At 36.1% G+C, this 27,671-nt stretch overlaps 1 protein-coding gene across 5 annotated transcripts in view; it reads right to left on the minus strand.

Annotated features, from left to right (window-relative positions):
• POLK (DNA polymerase kappa) overlaps positions 1 to 27,671 on the minus strand; it is a 92,403-nt gene that overhangs the window by 14,473 nt on the left and 50,259 nt on the right. For 4 of the 5 annotated variants that reach the window (XM_030926801.1, XM_030926803.1, XM_010352830.2 and 1 more), the window contains exons 4-10: positions 18,954 to 19,106; positions 15,382 to 15,513; positions 12,341 to 12,494; positions 7,792 to 8,031; positions 5,840 to 5,964; positions 4,326 to 4,492; positions 2,192 to 2,224 (exon numbers count right to left, since the gene is read on the minus strand). In XM_030926801.1, coding sequence (XP_030782661.1) covers positions 2,192 to 2,224; positions 4,326 to 4,492; positions 5,840 to 5,964; positions 7,792 to 8,031; positions 12,341 to 12,494; positions 15,382 to 15,513; positions 18,954 to 19,106 — 1,004 coding nt within the window. Of the gene's footprint in view, positions 1 to 2,191; positions 2,225 to 4,325; positions 4,493 to 5,839; positions 5,965 to 7,791; positions 8,032 to 12,340; positions 12,495 to 15,381; positions 15,514 to 18,441; positions 18,582 to 18,953; positions 19,107 to 27,671 lie in introns of those variants that run through there. The other variant, XM_030926804.1, reaches the window with a different exon arrangement.

The following is a 27,671-nucleotide window of genomic DNA, read 5'->3' on the forward strand; positions in this document are numbered from 1 at the left end:
TCCCCATGAGTAAATGATTTCCTCATTTTTATATAGCAGCATAATATTCTAATTTAATGATGTAAGGTAATTTAACCCATTCTCTATTCACGGATATTACAGTTTTTTTCTATCATAAAAAATGCAATGAGTAGTAACCCTGCATATATGTAAAATGACATGTGACTACATCTCTGGAATTAATTCTTAGTAAAAGAATTATGGCATCAAAGTACATGTATCTGTGATTTTGATATATATTATCAAATTTCTTACCCCCTGTGGTAGGCTAGATAATGGTCCCTAAAGATGTCCACATCCTAATCCCTGAAATCTGTGAACCTAGTATCTTACATGACAAAAGGGACTTAGTAGATGTGATTAAATTCTGACAGAGGATTACTCTAGAATGTCCAGGTTTGCCCAATGTAATCCCAAGGGTCCTTATAAGGAAGCAGGAGGGTTACAGTCAGAGAAAGAAGTTGCTGAGGCTATGAGCCAAAGCTTCTATGGCCTCTAGAACCTTTTCATAAAGAAATGGACTCTCTCCCAGAGCTTCTAGAAGAAATGGAGCTCTACCAACACATTAACTTTAGAACCACTGACTTTCAGAATGATAGAGAATAAATCTGTGTTGTTTTAAGCCACTAAATTTGTAGAAATTTGTTTTAATAGCAATAAAAAAAACCTAATGTACTCCCTCTAAAGTTTACACATTTTCATTCTTACAGTTTTGCCAACAGAGTATGTTAGAATCTTTGCCAACCTCATTAGTGAAAGAAAGGTATCTGAGAGAACTTTCAATCTGTATTTCTTTAATTATAAATGAAAATGGTAATATTTTCACTTGTTTTAAGAGCCATTTGTATTTCCTTTTCTGTTAATTAATTAGACCTTTGTTCATTTTTTCTGTTGGCTTACTGTCCCTTTTTTTTTTTTATTGATTATGAGTTCCTTCTGTATTAGAGAAGTTAGTTTGTGATATAAATTGCAACCTCCTTTCCCCCAACTTCATACCAAATTTGATGTTATATTGCCCATTTTAAAAAGCCAAGAGGAGACAGTTTCCAGAAAAAAAAAATGGAGAACACATTCCTGTACATCAAATAGTGCTCCCAATAACAGAGAAAATGGCAGAGAAATTTATCAAATAGGGCAATACTATTTTGCTTTTGGATGCTTTTTTAAAAATCTCTCTTTGCTTGCTTTCATATGGACCAAAAACTAAAATAGCAATTTTTATCAAAGCCATTTATTATGCTGTCCTGTAAAAGTTATTCAGCTTTTCTGACCACAAATAACATATGTGAAATATGAACACAACCTCGTGCTAGGGTCAGTGTTTTGTTTTGTCTTGTTTTGATTTTGAGACAGAGTCTCACTCTGTCGCCCAGGCTGCAGTGGAGTGGTGCCATTTCAGCTTACCGCAAACTCCGCCTCCCGGGTTCAAGCAATTCTCTTGCCTCAGCCACCCAAGTAGCTGACATTAAAGGTGTAAGCCACCATGCCGGGCTGATTTTTGTATTTTTAGTAGAGAAAGGGTTTTGCCATGTTGGCCAGGCTCATCTCGAACTCCTGGCCTCAAGTGATCTGCCCACCTCAGCCTCCCAAAGTGCTGCGATTACAGGTGTGAGCCACCTTGCCGGGCCCTAGGTCAGTGTTTCTTAAACGTCTCAGTGGAACCTTGCTGCTTTGAGGAGATAATTGAAGGACGTTTCAAACAATGACTTATTTCCCCAAACAGTAAGTTTCCATCATTATTTCGTTTGGTTTTCAAACAAGATTGTAAACCACTAAGCTCTCTTTCATCAGTAATATTTTACTGTTTGATTAAGCTTCTGCTTAATCACCAATATTGAAATAATTTTAGGAAGAATTCCAATTGTTACTTCTTAAATTTCTGAATACTCAATTGCCCTTATAAACAAGCTAGAAATTAAGATATGAAATTCTAAAATGCTTGGTTTGCACTAGGTAGGATTAAAACCAACATTAAAAAATAGCTGAAGTTAATTTCTGAGATTATAGTAACTGAAAATAATAGTCTTATACCAAGGCATTTACTGCAGGGAGTGTAAACTACTAAAAATTGTTATAGTAATTTGCAAATAGATTTCTTATTTCAGTGATATTTACTAAAAATTAATTCAATATTAGTTAAAAATAACATGAATTATGCACAATTAACAATAATTAATAAATAAAACATTACCTCTCAACGCTCATACTCTTCCTCTCTCCATCCCTTGAAATGAAAAAAAGAGTATCTTTCAAAGACTGAGTTGTTTTTAGTTAACGAAGAGGATTTAACATATCAATTACCTTTTAGAGATCTCAAATTTTTTATTAAAATTTATACATCATGAAAAAGTTTTTTATCTAAAAATAAATCAGCAAAGAACATAGACAGGTAAGATGCTAATATGATTATGAATCAAGTCTATATCTATTGAAGAGAACAAACTTGAAAATAGGTAGATATTAGAAACTGCTTCTATTAAAAGCCTGACTATCAAAAACCACAACTTATAAAAACAAATAGGAAGTGATAGTGTAATATCTTCCAGTTATAAAATATAATTGAATTTTAAATAATTTAAAATCAGTTATCTAGTTTTTGGCTTAGAATATTAACTTCTTTCTCCCACAGCCTATTCATTATTCATTTATACCACTATATAGAACCTCAGTCAGAATTTGGTACACAGCTATAGGATGAAGATTGGGAATCTGAACCACCTAGTTTGGCTGTATTCTAGCTGCTCTGACAGGATTAGTTAAAACCAAAAAGTTGAAATGACATGTAGAGTACTCATTTTCCAAATATTTAGTGAACCTATTATGATTCAAGCACTGTTCTAGAACTTGAGGATACAGTAATGAAGGAAACAGACCAAGTACTTGCCCTTAGGAAATGTATATATCCCATTGGAGAGAGACAGAGAAACAAATATAGTAGTAAATATGGAACGGGTTAGAAGGGGAGAAGTACTCTGATTAAAAAGCAAAGCAGAATAAATAGAGAATGTGGACAGAGGGAAAGGCAGGCTTTGTATTTTTTATTATAAATTACCTATGAATTTCATGTAAAAGCCTTACCTGCATCTCTAAATACCACAAGTTAATATATGTTATGTTACATCAGAACTATATTGTTTTCAAGCACTATGGAAATAAAAAAAAATTTTGGATTAAAAATGAAGTTTTATTTCCTGCTATCTTCAAATATAATTATTTATGGTGCTGTGATATCTTTATCTTTCATTATGCCCACTGAAGATCAAAGTCAGCTAACTGTGGACTCAAAAGATTGAAGAGCAGGAAGAGATGAGAAAAGCAATACAACAAGCCTTGCACTCTCTGTAAAATTTAGTAGGCTTAATTGGTCCATCAATTTTACATGCATCCTCATTGATTTTTATTGCTGTCCTTCAGTTTAAATACAAGAATATAAAGGAGTCATTTTGAGGACAGGCTGACAAGGTGATAACAAAATTGTAAAAATAGTGCCCAGTGTTGACTTCCATGATTCCCAGTCTTTTAAAATTTCCTTCTTTTCACCTACTATCCCACAACAATTTACCTTCTACCTCTAGGGTTCCTCTTTTTAAGACCTACATGAAAGAGTGGCAGGGAAGAAAACCCAGGGTATTTCCTCCAGCTGTTCCCTCTTCTAGCCTTTGCATGGCAGGCTCCCTAAGTCTCTCTGCCTTTGGATGATGGTTGCTAACGCTTCACACTTATTATTCCCCAGTCATTTTCTATGCCCTCACTCTGCTTTACTTTCTTCATTTGTTTATTTGATTATTTTCTATTTCTCACACTAGTCTGTAAACTCCACGAGGGCAGGAATTTGTCCTCTTCGCTGCTGTTATCCACAATGCCTAGAATAGTACCTAACACTAAGTAAAGTACTCAGTACTGAATGAATTTACAAATCTGGAAAAGAAAAGAAATGTAGTTTAAGGCTTTCAAAGAATCATTACATCTCCTTCCTTAAAGGGTGAATTATGGAATATGGCCATCTTTCTTTTCACAACAACCTAACTACTGGCATTTCTTAGGTTCTGAACAAAGAACAAGGTAGGGATAAAAAAGAAAGTAGCTATCATTCCTTTTGTCTCTCTACCCAACTGCTGACGCCACAACCTAGGAGTGATTCTTTATTCTTCTTTTCCTTTCCTCCTACATCCAATCTGTTGACTCTAATTCAAACATTATATTTTGAATTAAACTAGCCTAAAAGAATTTTAAAACATGTTATCCAGATAGCCTCATCTCAATGGTTAAAACTGATATTGCAGCAAACGCTAAAGAAAAAGCAGAATGACAATACATACAGATACCTTGTCAGGTATGTTGAACCTAGACCCAAGGAGATATGAAGGAAATAATGCCAAGATGTTTCAGAGAAAAGGAGAGAAAGCAATGCTCTCTGTTGGTAAAGTTCTGTACATGTAATAATTCCAAGGGCCTTCAACATTTTCTCTGTAACTTTTCCTATTCCAGAAACCTAGAAAAGAATCAATATTTATTATTAATAGATTGTAAAGTTAAGCTAAAAATTGAGATTACAATCTCATTACACTTTTTTATTGCGGGGGGGATGGAGTCTCCGTCTTGTTGCCCAGGCTGGAGTGCAGTGGCGCCACGTCAGCAACCTCTGCCTCCTAGGTTGTTCAAGCGATTCTCCTGCCTTAGCCTCCTGAGTAGCTGGGATTACAGGCACATGCCACCATACCTGGCTAATTTTGTATTTTTAGTAGAGATGGGGTTTCTCCATGTTGGCCAGGCTGGTCTCGAACTCCTGACCTCAGGTGATCCGCCCACCCTGGCTTCCCAAAGTGCTCATTTTATCTTGTATAATCGATAAAAGGTATGAATAATGTGACTATCTTCACAAGTCATGCAAGAAAACTGCTTTAATTACTTTTTGACCACATTTACTAAACTAGGGCTTCATGTAATTTCAAAAGGCATTTAAAAAAGGAGTGCTGTGTTCATATAAACTTGGGGAATGGTGGGATTAACAAATTTAAGTGAAACTTTTTATTCCAAGATTTATGAATCTTTAATATATTAATATGCATAGTGATACATGAAGAGTAGTACACTCCAAAGGTATTTGACCCCAGAACCTTTTTGAAGGGAATACCTATTCATACTTGAAAAACATATTGGAAAACACTGCTTTGCAGCTACACCTTACATATACTAGTCAGTAATCACTATATATTACATACTGAGCATTGAAAAATATTTAAATTCATTCATGTACATTATGTTGAATGAGAAAAGAAAGTCCTAGAACATCATATACAGTAGTGTATGGTGCAATTATTGAAAAAAAAAGTATATATATGCAGAAAAATCTAGAAGCTCTAAAAAATAATAAAGTATACACTTTCTGGAACCCCCGAGGGATAATTTTACCATTTTTAAAATGGCAAAATATTTTGGTTTATTCTTTGTCAAAAACAATTAAAATTCTAAATCTCTTTGAAGCATCATGCCCATTAATCTAGCAGCAATCTGGACTTTAGAACTAAGATAGCACTAAGTTACAGATGAAGGGACTCTTAGAAATATTCTTTTAATTTCCCTTCTCCTTGGCAGGAATTCACTTAAAAATCTGTGATTATTACTTTCTTAAAAGTTTACAGCAAATAAGCTAAATCTCACTTTTAGGGTTTCACAGAAAGGTTTCTTCCAGTTCAAATTCAATCACCCATTATAGCTCTTGCTTGTTATCAATTGTTTTAAAACATTTTAGCAAAGAATGATTAACTATTGACCTACATAGTATCTCTTCAGAATTCAGAGTACATATGTAAAAATAAACTGTATGTAAAAATCTTACCTTTCTAATGGGTAAATCCTTGATGAAGTCCATCACAGCTTGTCTATTGGGAAGAATTTGGTATTGTCCATTTGGTTTATTCTTATCACTGCATACTTTTGCTAACATTGTATTTGGGGCAATGCCTTAAAAGAAGAATACTCTGATAACTCAAAGAAGTTGATATGTATGACTTTTAAAAACGCAATAACAAAACAGAAAAAAAATGTTAATTGCAAAAAATCTCAAATGATATATAATGCTACTTTAAAAATAACATTTGATTACCATCTATGTCCCCAGGGCTTGCTATGGTTTTAGGAAAAGAAATTGTACTAGTTATTGTGGCAGCAAAAATGAGAAATATTTAATTCTCCATGATATTTTTAAATGTAAGAGTAATTTCTGAGCTAAGTAATATTAAGTGTAATTATTAGTTTACTTACTACCTTTAGTAGGAATACAGAATTTTTTATTTTTTCCAGATGGAGGCTTGCTCTGTCGCCCAAGGCTGGAGTGCAGTGGCGTGATCTTGGCTCACTACAACCTCCACCTTCTGGGTTCAAGTGATTCTCCTGTCTCAGCCTCCCAAGTAGCTGGGATTAGAGGCATGCACCACCACGCCTGGGTAATTTTTGTATGTTCAGTAGAGACAGGGGTTTCACCATATTGGTCAGGCTGGTCTCGAACTCCTGACCTCAGGTGGTCCACCAGCTTTAGCCTCCCAAAGTGCTGGGGTTACAGGCGTGAGCCATCATGCCCAGCCCAAATTGTTTTTATAGTGGTTCTATATCTACCTTTCAGAAAAGATCCAGAATTTAGGGTGGATGTTTACTCTTTGAAAAGGTCTTTTGCATAGATTATCCACATAAAGCAAAAAATCGAAGATTCTGGTTATAGTATATTTAAAATAATAATTAGATTGGTGTATCCTTTTTATGTTATTCACAGAACAAATTACTATTTTTCAGAAAGATGTTTTACAATTTCTAGGAATCCTGATTAAGATAATTTGAAATAGGTATATTCAAATATATTCATTAAACAGTTCATGTCAATTGTTATATAGATCTTCCTAAAATACATTATTCATTCTCATGTTTTGGTGTAGAAAGAAAAGATTTACCTAATCACAGTTTGGCTTTTACAAGATACTTCAGGGTCCTCATGATGAATAATAGTTATTATGCTAAGAGACAGTGATGGCCTCATGGGTTAACAACATATGTAAATTTGTTTTTCCTTTACCAGATGATCCTGGATTGCTATGTTGCTAGTTAGTATTTCTTTTGTCTCCTACCTTGTGGCCATCCGGGTTCTCTCCTGTAATGTAATCTTGGACAGGATTGAAGTCTCCCAAGGAAAAACTAATAAGTATTACATGCAAAACCAATAAAAATATATTTTGTGCTAGAAAAAGATAGCTATATGAAATTTATGGGTCGGGCATGGTGGCTCACACCCGTAATCCAGCACTTTGAGAGGCCAAGGTGGGCAGATCACGAGGTCAGGAGATCAAGACCATCCTGGCTAACATGGTGAAACCCCGTCTCTACTGAAAATACAAAAAATTAGCTGGGCGTGGTGGCATGCACCTATAGTCCCAGCTACTCAGGAGGCTGAGGCAGGAGAATTGCTTGAATCCAGGAGGCAGAGGCTGCAATAAGCTGAATGAGATTGCCCCACTGCACTCCAACCTGGGTGACAGAGCAAGACTCCATCTCAAAAAAAAAAAAAAAAAAAAGAAAGAAATTTATAATCTCTTTTTTCTTCAGGCTCATAGTCTGCTTAATTCCAATTTACTTACTAGGTTCACAGCTATTCTGAATAGGTAAAGTCATTAGAAGTTGAATCAAAGACTAGATAAGTAAAATGTTACTAAATACTTTATAATGAGAAACTACTAATATTACACTTGAATTAGCCAGTCTGAAAATTATAACTATAGTGGCCACCAATACCCTTTTAAATACCTGCACTGGCTGTCAATGTTGTTTTTTGCTCAATTCTGAAACGAATTTCCTTTACCACTTCCTCGGCTGATGTTCCAAAAACAATTGAGTTTTGGAGTATTTGAGGACTGTTTTGTTCTTCAAAGTTCACTTGGAAAGGATCTCCTGGGGGCTGCAAATCAGAAGGACTCTCTTCAAAAAGTAGTGGAGAGATGGATCGTTCATGCTCACTCAGTTTATTAATTTCCTTTCCTGGATTATCTAAATCATAAACAGGAACAATAACTCACATTTATTTTAAGAAGTATATACTTCATAAGTTAGGTTTCCCTACATTATTTCTGAAAACAAAAAAAAAAAAAAATCTAGTTTAGCTTAGTTTCTAGGATCCAAGATCAGAAATGCCATCATTTATCATTTAATGTTTTATAACTGTTAAAGAGAACACTGATTATGAATTTTTCCTAACAAGACTATTATCCATTTCCACAACATAAATATTGAAAGAAAATATCCTACGTAAAACTCTTTAATGTTCGTACCTAAATTAATTGAAATTCAGAATTGGGTTTCAGTTCACATTACCTTTTCCTTAAAAAAAAAAAAAAAAAAAAAAAAAAAAAAGGAAATATTTTCTTTATTCTCCTTTAGGAAGAAAAAGCATCTTCTAAAATTAGAATTTAGGAATGAGGAAAAAGGCATTTAAGCAACATATAATAATTACACCTGAAAATAAAGTTTTGTTTTTAGAAGGAAAAACACTTAACTTTTCTTCATTCATGGAAGAGACCTTTCAGATTTTAAAATAATCTGAATTTTCTTCTTTCAAATGCTGATTTTAATTTTGATTTGCTTGTTTATAAAGTATCACTTTGACTAAGGGCACATTTGTAATAAATAGAAATTACCTCTGAAAGTTATGCTTTGAATATACAAATTCTTAAGGTCTGATTGGATGATCCAAGTTTAAGAAAAAGAGACATTATTATTAATAGGCTATAAACTATTATTACAAAGTAAAGTAAAAATACCAATCTGGTTATTACTTCCTTATATTTATATTTTTCATAAATGGACTCTATAAAATATACTTAAATCTATACTGATACTAAAAATGTCTCCATGAACAAATCTATTAAAGCCTATTTTCTGGGCTTAAAGTAGAAGAAATACAATTTAAATGCATTTGTAACAACCAAGGTTACCAAAAAAGCTTTCTGATCCCATCTCGTAATTTTATTACATATAAATATTTTCCAAATTAAGGTAAATGCAGAAGCAAAAATTAAATTTCTAGTTTTAAGACACATATGAATGTATATTACTTGAAAAATGAACTTGGCTGTTTAGGAAAAAAATTTAAAAATAATATAAAATAAATATGACAGACATCTGATAAATTTAAAAATTTAAAATATGTAGTGTGAATTAAGTCATAGATGTTAATTCAGTCAGATGTTTTCCAAATCTGAATTCCCAGGGCACATACACAATAAGCCAATTTTCTTTCTCTCCTTTTTTTTTTTTTTGAGACAGGGTCTCCCTCTTGCCCAGGCTGAAGTGTAGCTGGGACTACAGGCGCAAGCCATCACACCTAGTTAATTTTATATTTTTTTGGTAAAGATAGGGTTTCACAATCTTGCCCAGGGTGGTCTCGAACTCCTGGGCTCAACTGATCCTCCCACCTCAGCCTCCTAAAGTGCTAGGATTATAAATGTGAACCACCTTGCCTCGCCAATAAGCCTTATTTTCAAACTTACATTAGCTGATATTTATGTGCTTCAGTTCTCTCCTGTCACTTTTTAATATTCTGGTTTTAAAATGTAGAGCAATTCAGAGGGGAAACAGGCCAGGCACGGTGGCTCATGTCTGTAATACCAGCACTTTGGGAGGCTGAGGTGGGTGGATCATCTGAGGTCAGGAGTTCAAGATCAGCCTGGCTAAGATGGCGAAACCCCATCTCTACTAAAAATACAAAAATGAGCCAGGCATGGTGGCGCATAGCTATTCAGGAGGCTAGGGCAGGAGAATTACTTCAACCCAGAAGGCAGAGGTTGCAGTGAGCTGAGACCGTTTCACTGTACTCCAGCCTGGGTGACAGAGTGAGACTCCACCACACACACACACACACACACACACACACACACACACACACAAAAGACTGTGAAACAGTTGAAATGGTATCTACCTGGAGACCTTTTCCTCATCTGGATGGGTAGAAGTAAAGGTAAAGAGAGCTACAGAAAAACTGCAAACCAAGTAAGTTATCTGTCACATTCATAAGTCCCTTCCGCCGAGTTTTTTATGCCATGTTTGTACCTCATGCCTCAACCACCCAGCCCTCAGGTGAGTCACTGTGAGAGCAGGAAGCAAAGAATGCTGCCTTCTAGTACATTATCAGAGCTGCTGCAAAATGCTCAGGTACCTTTTCAATCTGAACTACATTCTACTTTTCTGTGAGGCCTGGCTGTGCAACTAACAGCTGGACTAGTTTCTTATTTGCTTCGTGTCAGAAACATCTTTATAATCCCCATAACTGAGGTAATCAGAATGTAACACTAGGATTAAAACATTTCATTTGAACGACAAGTGCTAAAAAGTGTATGGCATTCCAGTTTCTTATATTATCTGGCACTCACCATCCAGATTTAGATGGGAGAGTAAACATTTAAAAAATTATTTTATTTGTATGTAGAGATGGTAGTTAGCAATATATTTCCAAAGACAAACACCTTTTAGAAAATGGGGAAACAGCAAAAAAATGTCTTGGACTTTAGAGGAAGATATATCAATTGCCTGCCACAGTTCCAATGCACTATTGACAGTTTCCCATGGCATGATGTGAGATGAGACATGCCTGAAAGTCCAGCCCACAGGTATTTATACATGAGAAGAAAATTTAAACTATTCCAATTGCTTAGGAATATGAAAATACATGAAGAGGGTGCTGTACAAGTAAATATGTTAAAAGCAATCGATATTAAAAACTCACATACTGATAGTGAGTTTGGACATTATAATAAATGAAAAGAACATTAGTAGGCCGGGCGTGGTGGCTCACGCCTGTAATCCTAGCACTTTGGGAGACTGAGGCAGGCAGATCACCTGAGGTCAGGAGTTTGAGACCAGCCTGGCCAACATGGTGAAACTCCGCCTCTACTAAAAATACAAAAAACTAGCCAGGTGTGGTGGCAGGCACCTCTAATCCCAGATACTTGAGAGGCTGAGGCAGGAGAACTGCTTGAATCCAGGAGGCAGAGGCTGCAGTGAGCTGAGACCATGCCACTGCACTCCAGCCTGGGCAACAGAGTGAGACTCTATCTCAAAAAAAAAAAAAAAAAAAAAAAATTAGTAGAAAATGAAAATACTTACTTTAATCCCAATGTAAAAATTTTAAAACATATCATGCAAGTAATGGTTATGGGAGGCCCTCAGGGGATGCTTTGACATAATTATTTAATGATAATCCCTCATTCTCTTGCGAAAGTAAGGAATTAATAAAGTAAGATTTTATACAAAGTGACGTCAGGCTTTATGTACCACATCCTCAAACAATAAAGTTACACCAAATAAGGAAAACCTTTTGCTCTATGCCTCTGTGTCCAGAAATGATGATTATTGTTTAATGTTCCTATAAAAGAAAAGAGAGACCAATCCCTTAGGGCTTTAAATAAGGTAATGAAGTTGTGATTTAGTGCCCATATTGAACTTGCTCCAAATGATGTGAGTCACAAACAATGTGAGAGAGTTACATTAATGTCACTGGGGATCTACCATTTTTGCTTCAGGGAAAGTTACAAACAGGTCTCCCCAGCACTGTCTGGCCCGTCTGAAGCAGAGTTGTGCACATGAAATGTTCCTGTGGGTTGTGAGCAAACCCTTCTGCGTCACTTTTTCATCCAGGTGAACTTTGTTCAGGGGTCCAGGACATCTCAGACATAATCATACCTTTGACAAAATGTTGAAAGCAGTATGTGTAATATCTGCATGTTTCTTGGCATTGCTTTTGGATAGGTAATAAAGGGATTTTTTTTTTAAAAACCCTGGAGTCTTGAAATTATACAGTGTAAGGCAAAGAAGGGAGTGAGAAGTCATTAATTTTGGCAGAGTTAAAAACAGTTATAATTGCTATAATAATTAGATTATTAGGAAAATTAGGAAAATGAAGAAAAATAGAATCATCCAATATTTTGATATGTTTGAGGCTAGTCTTTTCTAACAACAACAAAAGGCCACTTTTAAACAGATAACTTCCTCAGCTTCAATGCCATCCAAACTCTTCGTTAGTTAGACCTTAGGAAAATAACTGCTATAAAATTACTTTGTTCAGGGATTCTGCAGACTCTTAAGCTTAGAGATTTAACAATCACATTTCGTTTATATGTGATATTCTACATGTTTAATGCAGAAAACCCACTGGTATTTTTAAAATTTTCTGATTTTACATTTTTATAAAGGTACATCTATGCCTTCTACCTATACAGGCTAATAAATTAATTGGATCAATTCAAAGAGTTGTGGGTTTTTTTTTCACTGCTTCTTGGTTTGATAGTCTTAATAAGTTGCTTACCATTTTCTACAGAGTTTCCCATTTTGATGAAATACTTTCTTTTATCCTCAGGCCAATTTTGTCTTTCTTCTAAGTGCTTTGTTATATTCAAGTAGGCTTCATCAAGACTCATGGCCATAAAATTGGGATCATAATCAGCAAGTATTTCCTTAACCTTCAAAGGAAACAAAAAGAAGTTTAAATTTTGCTGTGATAGCAAATTTCTTCTGTCATATGTAGCTGATAAGAAACGTTAATATTCTTAGTTTGCAACTACAGTAACAATCCTGCAGTCAACAGCTCATGGATTTAAGGAATAAATAATCCACTACCAGGGAATATTTTCAAAATTTCTTTTTGTATTTAAATAGACTATGAAGGCAGAAGACTACAAAATAGCTTCATTTGATACAATCTCTATTTAGCTACCTATATCTAGTTATAATAAACAATTCAAATAAATCTCAGACAACATTATCTGGTAGGCACATACAAAAAAATGGTTAAGGTTAAATTTAGGTAGCTTGTCAGAAGCTGAAGTGGGAATGATAGGATTCTATTCCCTCCTGCCTTTTGTGATTTATTGTTTTTGGTTCATTTTAAAAAGGAATAATCTTATATAAAGGTACTATGTTGCTTTAGAAAATATTTCAATTAATTATAACAGGCACATAAAAGTCCACTTAACATTAATTAATGCATTAATCCAAAAATGAATGTTCTCTATTTCTTGTTACTTATTAAGATCTGGAATGGAAAAAAATGACAAATCTATAGTGTACTTCCATGATTACCTTAAATGATGGGGAAAAGTCTGGAGTTACATCTTAGGATAAAAGAAATACATATAAAGATTAGAATTATAGTTGCTATAATTCAGAAACGTCTTTTATATAAGATAGTGTTATTACATAAAACTATGACTTTTTTTTCTAACCACTTAAGTATTAGCTATAATTAGAGGCAATGGTTGTCAAAATAATATGCATATTTTCCAGATTGGGTGACCGAGTGAGACCGTGCCTCAAAAAAAAAATGTGTATTAGAAAACATATTTGCTGAATTATGCTATGCTTCCATTTAGCTTTTAAAACTGTCTACTGTATCACAAGAAAACTGTTTCTTGTTTTATAAAAAGAAAGCTTTTTAGCTTAATATAATTATGAACAGCTGAGTCAAAGGGAATTTTAGAAAATGGTGATATAAACTTGGCCAAGTTTTACTCAGAGAGTGCCTTAATTAGCTTTGTTCTTGTTATAATGTGCTCAAATAGAATCTTTGCAATGAAAATGAAACCCTGTGAAGTCTGTAACTGGCAGCCAACTAAGATTCTGAATGAGAAGTACTCCCTAGAGACACTGTTGAGTATTTATTAACTTCCTTTACATAGGATATTGCTATAAGAATTAAAAGAGACATGTTCCAGTAAAAATCAAGCACTTAAAGCTCCAATATCTTGGATAAAACAAAAATGGCTAGCTGGGCATGGTGGCTCATGCCTGTAATCCCAGCACTTTGGGAGGCCTGGGCAGGATAATTTTCTGAGGCCAGGAGTTTAAGCCTAGCCTGAGCAACATAGGGAAACCCTATCTCTGCAAAAAAATTTTAAAATTGGGAGGGTGTGGTGATGCACGCCTGTCATTCTAGCTACTCAGGAGGATGAGGACAGAGGATTGCTTAATTCAAGAGTTTAAGGTTACAGTGAGGTATGATCAAGTCACAGCATTGAGCCTGGGCTACGGGGTGAGACCCTGTCTCAAAAAATAGGGAAGGCTTTTTCTTAAACTTTCTAACCAAGTCATGAATATTAATGTATCCATAGGCAGTGATGAATTTGTCCTATAGTTCATTTATACATAAGAACTCATTTGTTATCTGCAAATAAACTAGCTAGATCCAGCTCAAATTTGAAGAGTTCTCTGACTTACATAAGTAACCAGACTAAAATAAAAACACTTTGGTTTTCTCTGGCATACTGCCAGAAGTATTGCTGAGTTAAAGCACGACTTTAAAGAATGCCTTCTCTTACTAAATTTTTGTAGGATTTTTAAAACTTCTTAAAAGGCTATATTTATGATTAGTATTTTATCTCTTTTTAATTAGGAATACAATGAAAGAGATAAACAGTAATCAAATGTGAGTGTGCTCCCCTCTCCTACACTGCCTTTTCAGAGGTATACACAAAGCACTTGCTGTCACAGACCGCCTTAGACAGAAAAAAAAACAAACCTGTGCTTAAACTTGGAATAGTGTCATTTCTCGGGAAAATGAGGTGGAATAAAAATAAGAGGGGTGAATTTAAAGACCCCTGGCATAACAAAAGAGTAGTAAGTATTAGGCCACAGTTTTTTAAGTGTTTCCATTCAGACAGTAGTCTTAAACACATTTTACTACAGCAGTCTAAAAGTATTTGATATAGCAGTCTAAAATTTTATTCCAGCACTGCATGATAAACCACTTGTCATAAAAAAAAGAAAAAATGAAAGTTTTCACATATGACAGTTTGGCAATTTTAGTAAATAATCAAATCTACTTCAAAGATCCTTTTCAAAGCAATGGATTACTCCCTTTTCAATTATCAGTCTTAGACAGTAAATGATTATGGGGCAAGAAAAGTAGGCTAATCAAAATACATGAATTTTGTCACTGTTTAACAACATTAACAAATAATTATTCAGATAATAGGTTGACATTAATGATGAGTAGATTCTGTAAGTTATTAATAAAATGTGGTTCTAGAAAAAATGTATATTGTACATTAAGAAAAAAGAGCTAAATTTAATTTTATATTATCATTAAGGCAGTTCAAAGTTGAAGGAAATGGGAAGAGTTTTCTAAGCAAATGAAAACTGCATGGAAAGGCAAAGAATTGGGAAAAAGAATGATGTATTCTGGATACTATATGCAGCTCAGTATTCAATATACAAGCTGAAGAAGTGATAGGAGGCTCGACTGAAAGCGTAAGCTAAGACCAAATCCTATGTGCTAAGGCACTCGGACGTGACTCTGCAGGTGACAGGAAATCAGTGAAAGCCTAAAGTAGGGGTGAGACATTAACTTACCTCTTTACTCACAGCTCGGTATTTGTCAAAGTTTGGGGGCACTATTATAAGTTGTGGGCAGAGTCTCTTAGCAATAAATCCTGGCATGGCTGCACGAACACCAAACCTCCTTGCATGGTAATTTGAAGTAGACTGAAAGATATTTGACCACATGGAAAAAAATATACAAATCTAAATGGACATATTGATCAATGCATTCATAGGAAATACATTAATATGTGTCTTTTCAATTCAAGGACATTTCATTTATAGCCTCTGTTTTAATCCAAGTTTTGACTTATTCTGTCATGGTATCAAAATACCCCATTACTATCCCTATATTTATAATGCGATACCAGATACAAACAAGACTGTGCTAATAAAAAGATTTTCTTAAATTTCTACTAACTAAACGTCATTGGTTTTAAGGCATACTTGTTATAGAATGAATATCAAAGTTTGGATGATGGTGAGTTATGTTACACGAAAGTAATAGTATAGTAAGTTGTACAGAATAGTCATAAAATAATAGTATACAAATAGTAAAGATGTTACATTATAGAAAGTAATAGTATAGTATAATAGTAAACTTTTGGAATTTGCTCTATTTGGGATTTTGGAAACTTCATCTAGAACAAAAATAAAAGGTCTACTATGTGATCAGCCAAATTAAGTCTCCAAAATGAAGTGATTAAAGCTTAAAATAAGTTGAGAAATTAAGGTTTTTTTCTTAAGGCTTAATTATCTTTTTTACTGAAAACATTTTGACTAGGAGATGGAACTATAAAAGTATGAGGGTAAAAAGGAGAATATTGCTTATTAAATCCTATTGATGATGATATCTGATGAAAGTCCATGTGAACCTGGTAGACCTTAGGACTATTTATAAAACAAATTCTATCACAAATTAAATCCTTATTTGGAATCTCAAGTGAAATTTCAAAGAAATGCAAAACAGAATCAAATGAAGGAATTATTTCACGATAATATGAATTTTCCTCTAATGATGTTCAAATGGCACTTAAAACATCTTGATAGTACTCAGAACTATACTAATCCTTAGTGTTCTGGAACAGAAAATGTGGATAGCACTAGAAACAAAACCAATGCTTCAGTAAGTAAGTTTAATAGAATTGACATAAAAGCTAGATGTATAGTAGAGGAGAAACAAACTTTTAAATAAGAATTTCTCTAACTTTTAAATTTGTGGTATATTGTAGATCACAGCCACAACACTTTACAGTTACTCTTATCAAAAGTGGGTTCTAGTTCCTCATGCCATGTGACTTGCCTTGTGACTTGGTTAGATGAAAATAATGTGAGGGAAGTGACACTGAGTTCCGAAACCTAAGTTTTTGCTTTTAGTAATCCAGCAACCATTGTAAATATTTTGGGGTAGATTACTCAATGTTGAAGCAACAATGGAGAGGAGAGAGTTCTGAAGCTGGAATCCATTCTGATCTCCTCAGTCCAAGTGCCAGACCCGTGAATGAAGCCATCTTGGATTTTTTAACCTCAGTTAAATTGCCCTAGCCAAATCCAGGTAGAGCAGGGCTGAGCCATCGCCACTGCACTCTGCTCAAATTACAGAATCATGCTGCACTCCGCTCAAATTACAGAATCATGAGCTAATAAATTTTGGCTATCCACTAAATACTGCGGGAGGCTGTTATGCAGCAATAGATAACTGCTATAGGATCTCAGTTGCAACTCTCAGTGACAAGTTAGAACATTTCAAAAATCCATCAAATTCACCAAAAAAGAATTCTATCAGTAGGAATAATGAAACGACTCCCATTAATTTGTAGATATACTTTTATATGTTTAATAGGACAAAAAGTTATGCTTATTAGAAGGGAAACCTATTTCTTCAACATACAAAGGGGGTAATCTTTGTTTAAATATAATAAATAGTAATTTTGAATTTAGAAACAATAACTGATTTTTAGGAGGACAGAAATTGTAGGAAAGAAAATATTTTGTAGATTTCAAAAGCAGTTGGTTTAGCTTTAACATGGCTATAGCAAGTTTGTATGTATACACATACATAAACATACATAAATTTATGGTGTTATATCTTAATAAAATTAAATATATATTTTTGAAATACTTATTGATGATTTGTAGGAAAGGGGAGTTCCCTTTCAAATAACAGTGGTTTGGAAACAGAGTTATCAGTTGCCTGCATACTCACAGAGCCAGAGATAAAAAACCAACAGATTATAGTTTTATAATAAAATAATCACTCAGTAAGAATTAGTTTTGTAGCTACCTAAGGCATGGCCTTCCCATGCCTTAGGAACAGGGAAGAACTCTTCTTGTTTATCTAGTACTTTTTAAGTACCAAAGCCCAGCTATTTCAGTTGCTACTTTTAATTCCCAACACACTTTCAGCCACACATAGCTATCCTGGTCATTTTCACCTTCTAAAGTTAGAGTGTAAAAAGGAACAGCAACACAGTAATCAGAAAAGCAAAGTTCTAAGTCATGGGAGAAACAATTTAACTGCATTCTAAATGTACTCTATTAATGAAATATGTTATTTCAGAACTAGGGTTGGCAAACCTTTTCTTTTCTGTGAAAGTCCAGATAGTAATCATTTTAGGCTTTGCAGATCATTGAATTATTGAACTCTGCTCTTCTAGTGCAACAATAGTAATAAATAAATGGGTGTGACTTTGTTCCAATAAAAAGCTGGATTTGGCCTGCAGACCAGTTTGAAAATCTCTATTAATACTTTAGAAGAACACTTCCTTTTCTTTCTTATTCAACTCTCTTTAACTAGAATGGTTACTTACGGAAAAATTTAATTTGCCATGGAAGTTACTAGGTTTGTAACTTTGGGCAGTTATTAAGCATCTCTCTGAGTTTTCTTTTTTGCCAAATGGAAATAAAAACTAGTACCTTAAAGCAGCAGTTCCTAACCTTTTTGGCACCAGAGACTGGTTTTGTGGAAGACAATTTTTCCACGGACTGGTGGGGCGATGGTTTCGAGATGATTGAAGCATGTTACATTTATTGTGCACTTTATTCCTATTATAATTACATTGTAATACATAATGAAATAATTATACAACTCACCATGATATAGAATCAATTGCAGCCCTTAGCTTGTTTTCCTGCAATTAGACAATCCCATCTGGGGGTGATGGAAGACAGTGACAGATCATCAGGCATTTGATTCTCATAATGAGTATGTAACTTGGATCCCTCGCATGCGCAGTTCACAATAGGGTTTGTGCTCCTATGAGAATCCAGTGCCACAACTGATCTGACCGAGTTCGGGTATACTGCAAGTGATGGGAAGTGGTTGTAAATACAGATGAAGCTTTATTTGCTTGTCTGACACTCACCTCCTGTTGTGAGGCCCAGTTTCTAACAGGCCATGGACCAATACCAATCTGTGAACCAGGGGCTGGAGTCCCCTGCCTTAAAGTATGTTGAAAGGATTCAGTAATTGAGTCATATATAAGGTACCCAGAAAAATACTCAGCAAACTGGTAGACCTCAATAAAGAATTCACCCTTCATGAAATAGTAAAGCTTACTTGAATATGTTATAAAATTTCCTTTTTGTCTTTGATCTTTACTTACCAGCATACTCATTGATCCTACAGCGATGGGTTTATCCTTCAATTCTGGATTGTCCCTCATTTCTACAGCTGCATAGAAAGCATCCATGTCAATGTGCACTATGGTATTGCTCAAATTTCGGCTCTGTTCTAATTCCATTGCAAATCTGTCAACCTTAATTTTTTAAAAAAGTTAACATACTTTTAGACAACATAATATTGAAACACCATTAACCACAACATTAATCTTAATTTATTAAGTGTCTATCAGTCTCTGTCCACACACCCATTCATCCATCCATCCATTCATCCATCCACCCATCCATTTACTTTTATGGGCGTGTATTTTGTTGTTCATGAGTGTTTATGGGTTTATATTTTATTACCATTTATAAGTGTTTATCGGTATATATTTTATTGTTTTTTAAATTAAAATTGGTAATTGCTTTTATTTTCATAGAGACAGCCTATCCTCAAATATCATTCCCTACCAACTCTTTCATCTCTCCATACTCTCAGGCACATAACAGGAACTTAATATTTAATGAACGAATGAGCATAATCCAACTGCTTTTATCAAATGATTCTACTGCTTTATAAATTTGGAGTTCAACTCACTATAACTAAAAGCTTCAATGTAGGTAAAATAAACAACTGCCATTTGATTCATAATAATAATGTCTTTAAAAATCAGCAAAGGAAATATACAACAAAAGATTATACCTCTTTGGCATATGATGTTTATGCTGAACAGTAAGGTACAACTGAAGATACTGAAGCATAATGTAAATGTTCCCTCTGTAGAATTGCTTTTATATTGTTAAAATTTGATGTTAATCTATACAAGTAAAATTTAAAACCCAAGCTGTAGTTTATTCTTCATGAACTTTTATATGTCAAATAAAATAGTGAAGATTCTTAATCTTTAAAGAATTTTAGTTTCTTCAGAGAAAAAGAGTCAGATTTACAAGAAAGAAATGAAAGGGGATAGACTAAACAAAGGAAGCAAGTAAGAAAAGTGATTATGTAGCAGACATACTCATTTCTAACTTCTATTTTTGTGGCCGGCCTCCACTATCAAGGCAAGAAAGGCTAAATACTCACCCAGCTTACCCTGCAGCTGGGGGTGGCTGTGTAATAGTTGTGATCTATGCAACACAGGGAAGTTACCAAGACCATTAAAGTAAAATCATAAGAGAATAAAGCTATTAAATAAGCTGGAAAACATACAGAACATAGAACAGTACCTGGTACATGGCACAAGTTCAATAAATGCATCTATCACTAAAAGGATCAATGGATAGCTGCATAATAAAACATCAAAAACTGAGAGAAAAACAGCCAGCAAGGAGCAACTGGGGTGATCTATGGAATGGAAATAACTTCTGTCATGTGGAGTTCCCTCTAGCAAGTTTTCTCAAAGGTGGAGAGCTATAGGTGTCTATGTTTTTTCCCTCATGTTGGACTCCCGCTTTGCCTCCATTCTACAGAACTTTTTTTATGTCCTTCCTTCTTAGTGTTATAGTGACACCAGCTGCACACTAGTCGCAGGTTAAACCTATAACTCCTCTTTTAGAAGCAATCACCCTGACTCATGTTTGTCTCCAGGAGGTACAGTGAAATCTGTAGAAGGCTTCCCCTTGTTTAGGCTACAGCTCACTGAATGACCTGGGTTGCTCTATGCCTTCCTCAGGCTATTCCTCTGTCTACAGTGCCTTTCCGAGCTCTGTCACAAGCCTTTAAGGATCAGCTGAAATATATCTTGGTATCTTAATAGAATGTCTGTCCTCTGTGCCACAGAATTTAATATTCCTGTTTCCCTGCTCTTGCATGGCACTTATTGTGTTAGATACTAAATTGTCAGTTCCTTCAGAAGAAAGACCTCATCTGACTTCAAATTATTTTCTCACAAGAGAGATGGGGAGGGGAGACGAGAAGGAGAAAAATTATGAATTTACAGCAGTATATTAAAGTTGGTTTAAAAAGTGAAAGCAGTACTAGTAAAAAATCTTGAAGAAGACTAACTTCCTACAGTAAAATCCCATACGTAATAAATGGAACCTTTCAACATTACTATAATTTAACATGCTAATTAAAACCTACTTCTTTTAGTACCTCAATTCTGAACCTGAGAATAGCATCATGACCACATGTAAACAAATTATGGAGATTAATAAAAACAAACGTAAACTAAAAACTACTCTATTTTAATCCAGAAAATATACCTAAGATATAACAGTCAAATGAGAATAAGAAAGTGGCATCTGAAATACCGTGACATGGAATCATCTAGAAAAGAAAAAGATGATGAATAGAAAGCAAGTCAAATGGGAAAAAATTCTCCTCAGACTCACGTATTAATGCTATAAAAATGTCTTCAGCAAGCTATTCTCTTTTTTTTGTGCTTAAAGCAACAGTAGTTGGCAAAAGGAAACCTCCCCACTGCATGACTCATACATTCTACTTTCCTTTTACTATCTCTCATTAGTTACCTTTGTCTGAACTCTTCTCTTTCTACATCAACCAGATGCATGCCACTACTGCTTTTAAAAGTTTCTTCAACTGAAATCCCCATTCATATTGTCCTTTCTTCCATTTTCCAATGACTTTCAAGTTCTGATCTGAGTCTCCAACATGCACATTGTTCCTTTTGCTACCGCTCAAAACTGGTGTGTGTCACACTGGTTAAGAGTAACAGCTTTTGGGATTCCCCGGCAAGATGGTTGAATAGGAACAGTTCCTGTCTGCAGCTCCCAGTGAGACTAAGGCAGAAGGTGGGTGATTTCTGCATTTCCAACTGAGGTATTCAGCTCATCTCATTGGGACTGATTAGAAAGTGGATGCAGGCCAAGAAGGGCTAGGAGAAGCAAGGTGGGATGTTGACCCACCCAGGAAGCATGAGGGGTCTGGGAACTCCCTCCCCTAGCCAAGGGAAACCATGAGGGACTGTGCCGTTAGTGAGGGATGGTGCTATCCGGCCTAGATATTATGCTTTTCCCACTGTCTTCACAACCTGGAGACCAGGAGATTCCACTGGGTGCCTACACAACCAGGGCCCTGGGTTTCAAGCACAAAACTGGGTGGCCACTTGGGCAGACACTGAGCTAGCGGCAGGAGGTTTTTTTCATACCCCAGTGGTGCTGGAACACCAGAGAGAGAGAACTGTTCATTTCCCAGGAAACGGTGCTGAAGCCAGGGAGCCGAGTGGTCTAGCTCAGTGGATCCCATGTCCACAGAGCCCAGCAAGCTAAGAGCCACTGGCTTGAAATTCTCGCTGCTGGCACAGCAGACTGAAGTCAACCTGGGATGCTCCAGCTTGGTGAAGAGAGGAGCATCTGCCATTACTGAGGCTTGTGTAGGAGGTTTTCCCCTCACAGTGTAAACAAAACCAGCGGGAAGTTCGAACTGGGTGGAACCCACCACAGCTTGGTAAGGCCACTGTAGCCTGACTGCCTTTCTAGATTCCTCCTCTCTCGGCAGGGCATCTCTGAAAGAAAGGCAGCAACCCCAGTCAGGGGCTTATTGATAAAACTCCCATCTCCCTGGGACAGAGCACCTGGGGAAAGGGGTAGCTGTGGCGCAGTTTCAGCAGACTTAAACGTTCCTGCCTGCTGGTTCTGAAGAGAGCAGCAGATTGCCCAGCACAGCACTCAAGCTCTGCTAAGGAACAGACTGCCTCCTCAAGTGGGTCCCTGATTCCAATGCCTCCTGATGGTAGGGGTCGACAGACACCTCATACAGGGGAGCTCCAGCTGGCATCTGGTGGTACCCCTCTGGGACGAAGCTTCCAGAGGAAGGAACAGGTAGCAATCTCTGCTGTTCTGCAGCCTCTGCTGGTGATACCCAGGCAAACAGGGTCTGGAGTAGACCTCCAGCAAACTCCAGCAGAACTTCAGAAGGGGGTCCTGCTAGAAGGAAAACTAAAAAACAGAAAGCAACAGCATCAACATCAACAAAGAGGATGACCACGCAAAAGCCCCATCCAAAGGTTATCAACATCGAAGACTAAAGGTGGATAAATCCACAAAGACGAGGAAAAAACAGTGCAAAAAGGCTGAAAATTCCAAAAAACAGAACACATCTTTTCCTCCAAAGGATCACAACTCCATGCCAGCAAGGGAATAAAACTGGATGGAGAATGAGTTTGACAAATTGACAGAAGTAGGCTTCAGAAGGTGGGTAATAACAAAGTCCTCTGAGCTAAAGGAGCATGTTCTAACCCAACGCAAGGAAGCTAAGAACCTTGATAAAAGGTTACAGGAACTGCTAACTAGAATAACCAGTTTTGAGAAGAACATAAATGACCTGATAGAGCTGAAAAACACAGCACAAAAACTTCGAGAAGCATATACAAGTATCAATAGCTGAACTGATAGAGCGAAAGAAAGGGTATCAGAGATTGAAGATCAATTTAATGAAATACAGTGTGAAGACAAGATTAGAGAAAAAGCATAAAAGGAACGAACAAAGTCTCCAAGAAATATGGGACTATGTGAAAAGACCAAACCTACATTTCATTGGTGTACCTGAAAGTGATGGGGAGAATGGAACGAAGTTGGAAAACGCTCTTCAGGATATTATCCAGGAGAACTTCCCCAACCTAGCAAGACAGGCCAACATTCAAATTCAGGAAATACAAAGAAAACCGCAAAGATACTCCTTGAGAAGAGCAACCCCAAGACACATAATAATCAGATTCACCAAGGTTGAAATGAAGGAAAAAATGTTAAGGGTAGGCCAGAGACAAAGGTCGGGTTACAAAGAGAAGCCCATCAGAATAACAGCAGATCTCTCTGCAGAAACCTACAAGCCACAAGAGAGTGGGGGCCAACATTCAACATTCTTAAAGAATTTTCAACCCAGAATTTCATATCCAGCCAAACTAAGCTTCATAAGTGAAGAAGAAATACAATTCTTTACAGACAAGCAAGTGCTGAGGAATTTTGTCACAACCAGGCCTGCCTTACAAGAGCTCCTGAAGGAAGCACTAAATATGGAAAGGAAAAACTGGTACCAGTCACTGCAAAAGCATACCAAAATGTAAAGACCACTGACACCTGAAGAACCTGTATCAACGAATGGGCAAAATAACCAGCTAGCATCATAATGACAGGATCAAAATAAATGCCCCAATTAAAAGACACAGACTGGCAAATTGGATAAAGAGTCAAGACCCATCAGTGTGCTCTATTCAGGAGACCCATCCCACGTGCAAAGACACACATAGGCTCAAAATAAAGAGATGGAGGAAGATTTACCAAGGAAGAAGAAGAAGAGGAGGAAGAGGAAGAGGAAGAGGAAGAGGAAGAGGAAGAAGAAGAAGAAGAAGAAGAAGAAGAAGAAGAAGAAGAAGAAGAAGAAGAAAAAGCAGGCATTGCAATCCCAGTCTCTGATTCTCTGATAAAACAGATTTTAAACCAACAAAGATGAAAAGAGACAAAGAAGGGCATTACATAATGGTAAAGGGATCGATGCAATCTCAAGAAGAGCTAACTATCCTAAACATATACGCACCCAATACAATACCACCCAGATTCATAAAGCAAGTTCTCAGAGACCTACAAAGAGACTTAGACTCCCACACAATAACAGTGGGAGACTTTAACACTCCACTGACAATATTAGACAGACCATTGAGACAGAAAATTAACAAGGATATTCAGGACTTGAACTAAGCTCTGGACCAAGCAGACCTAATAGACATCTATAGAACTCTCCACCCAAATCAACATAATATACATTCTTCTCAGCACCACATCACAATTATTCTAAAATTGACCACATAATTGGAAGTAAAACACTCCTCAGCAAATGCAAAAGAACGGAAATCATAACAGTCTCTCAGACCACAATGCAATCAAATTAGAACTCAGGATTAAGCAACTCTCTCAGAATTGCACAACTACATGGAAACTGAACAACCTGCTCCTGAATGACTCCTGGATAAACACGAAATTAAGGCAGAAATAAGTAAGTTCTTTGAAATCAAAGAGAACAAAGACACAACATACCAGAATCTCCGGGACACAGCTAAAGCAGTGTTTAGAGGTAAATTTATAGCACTAAATGGCCATAGGAGAACACAGGAATGACCTAAAATTGACACCCTAACATCACAATTAAAATAACTAGAAAAGCAAGAGCAAACAAATTCAAAAGCTAGCAGAAGACAAGAAATAACTGAGATCACAGCAGAACTGAAGGAGATAGAGACACGAAAATCTCTTAAAATAATCAATGAGTTCAGGAGCTAGTTTTTTGAAAAGATAAACAAAATAGGCAGACTGCTAGCCAGACTACAAACCAAAAAAAGTCCAGGACCAGACAGATTCACAGCCGGGCATGGTGGCTCACGTGTGAAATCCCAGCACTTTGGGAGGCTGAAGTGGGCATATCACCTGCAGTCGGGAGTTCAAGACCAGCCTGATCAACATGGAGAAACCCCATCCATACTAAAAATACAAAAATTCACAGCTGAATTCTACTAGAGGTACAAAGAGGAGCTGGCACCACTCCTTCTAAAACTATTCCAAACAACAGAAAAAGACAGACTCCTCCCTAACTCATTTATGAGGCCAGCATCATCCTGATACCAAAAAAACCCAAGAGACACACAACAACAAAAAAATTTCAAGCCAATATCCCTGATGAACAAACATCAATGTGAAAATCCTCAATAAAATACTGGCAAACCGAATCCAGCAGTACATTAAAAAGCTTAACCACCACGATCAAGTCAGCTTCATCCCTGGGATGCAAGGGTGGTTCAACATACGCAATTCAATAAACAAAATCCATCACATAAACAGAACCAAAGACAAAAACCACATGATTATCTCAATAGATGCAGAAAAGGCCTTGGAAAAAATTCAACACTCCTTCATGCTAAAAACTCTCACTAAACTAGGTATCGATGGAAGGTATCTCAAAATAAGAACTATTTATGACAAACCCACAGCCAATATCATACTGAATGGACAAAAGCTGGAAGCATTCCCTCTGAAAATCAGCACTAGACAAGGACGTCCTCTCTCACCACTCCTATTCAACACAGTATTGGAAGTTCTGGCCCGGGCAACCAGGCAAGAGAAAGAAATAAAGAGTATTCAATTAGGAAGACAGGGAGTCAAATTATCTCTGTTTGCAGATAACATGATTGTATATTTAGAAAACCCCACTGTCTCAGCCCCAAAACGCCTTAAGCTGATAAGCAACTTCAGCAAAGTCTCAGGATACAAAATCAATGTGCAAAAATCACAAACTTTCTTATATACCAATAGACAAACAGAGAGCCAAATCATGAGTGAACTCTTTCACAATTGCTACAAAGAGAAAAAATAAAATACCTAGGAATGCAACTTACAAGGGATGTGAAGGACCTCTTCAAGGAGAGCTACAAACCACTGCTCAAACAAATAAGAGAGGACACAAACAAATGGAAAAACATTTTATGCTCATGAATAGGAAGAATCAATATGGTAAAAATGGCCATACTGCCCAAAGTAATTTATAGATTCAATGCTATTCCCATCAAGGTACCATTGACTTTCTTCACAGAGTTAGAAAAAAATACTTTAAATTTCATATAGAACAAAAAAAAGCGCTTGTATAGCCAAGACAATCCTAAGCAAAAAGAACAAAGCTGAAGGCATCACGCTACCTGGCTTCAAACTATACCACAAGGCTATAGTAACCAAAACAGCATGGTACTGGTAACAAAACAGATATATAGACCAATGAAACAGAACAGAGGCCTCAGAAATAACACCACACATCTACAACCATTTGATCTTTGACAAACCTGACAAAAACAAACAATGGGGAAAGGATTCTCTATTTAATAAATGGTGTTGGGAAAACTGGCTAGTCATATGCAGAAAACTGAAACTGGACCCTTTCCTTACACCTTATACAAAAATTAACTCAAGATAGATTAAAGACTTAAATATAAGACCTAAAACTATAAAAATCCTAGAGGAAAACTTAGGCAATACCATTCAGGACACAGGCATGGGCAAAGACTTCATGACTAAAACACTGAAAGCAATTACAACAAAAGCCAAATTTGACAAATGGAATCTAATTAAACTAAAGAGCTTCTACACAGCAAAAGAAACTATCAGCAGAGTGAACAGGCAACCTACAGAATGGGAGAGAATTTTTGCAACCTATCCATGTGACAGAGAGCTAATATCCAGAATCTACAAGGAACTTAAACAAATCTACAAGAGAAAAACAACCCCACCAAAAAGTGGGCAAAGGATATGAACGGACACTTTTCAAAAGAAGACCTTTATGTAGCCAACAAACAAAAAAACCACATCATCAATGGTCATTAGAGAAATGCAAATCAAAACCACAATGAGATACCATCTCACACCAGCTAGAATGGTGATCATTAAAAAGTCAGGAAACAACAGATGCGGAGAGGATGTGGAGAAATAGGAATGCATTTACACTGTTGGTGGGAGTGTAAATTAGGTCAACCATTGTGGAAGACAGTGTGGCGATTCCTCAAGGATCTAGAACCAGAAATACCATTTGACCAGCAATCCCATTACTGGGTAGATACCCAAAGGATTATAAATCATTCTACTATAAAGACACATGTACATGTATGTTTATTACAGCACTATTCACAATATCAGACTTGGAACCAACCCAAATGCCCATCAGTGATAGACTGGATAAAGAAAATGTGGCACATATATACCATGGAATACTATGCAGCCATAAAAAA

The sequence above is a fragment of the Rhinopithecus roxellana genome, chromosome 3 (assembly GCF_007565055.1).
Source record: "Rhinopithecus roxellana isolate Shanxi Qingling chromosome 3, ASM756505v1, whole genome shotgun sequence".
NCBI classification, from domain to species: domain Eukaryota; kingdom Metazoa; phylum Chordata; class Mammalia; order Primates; family Cercopithecidae; genus Rhinopithecus; species Rhinopithecus roxellana.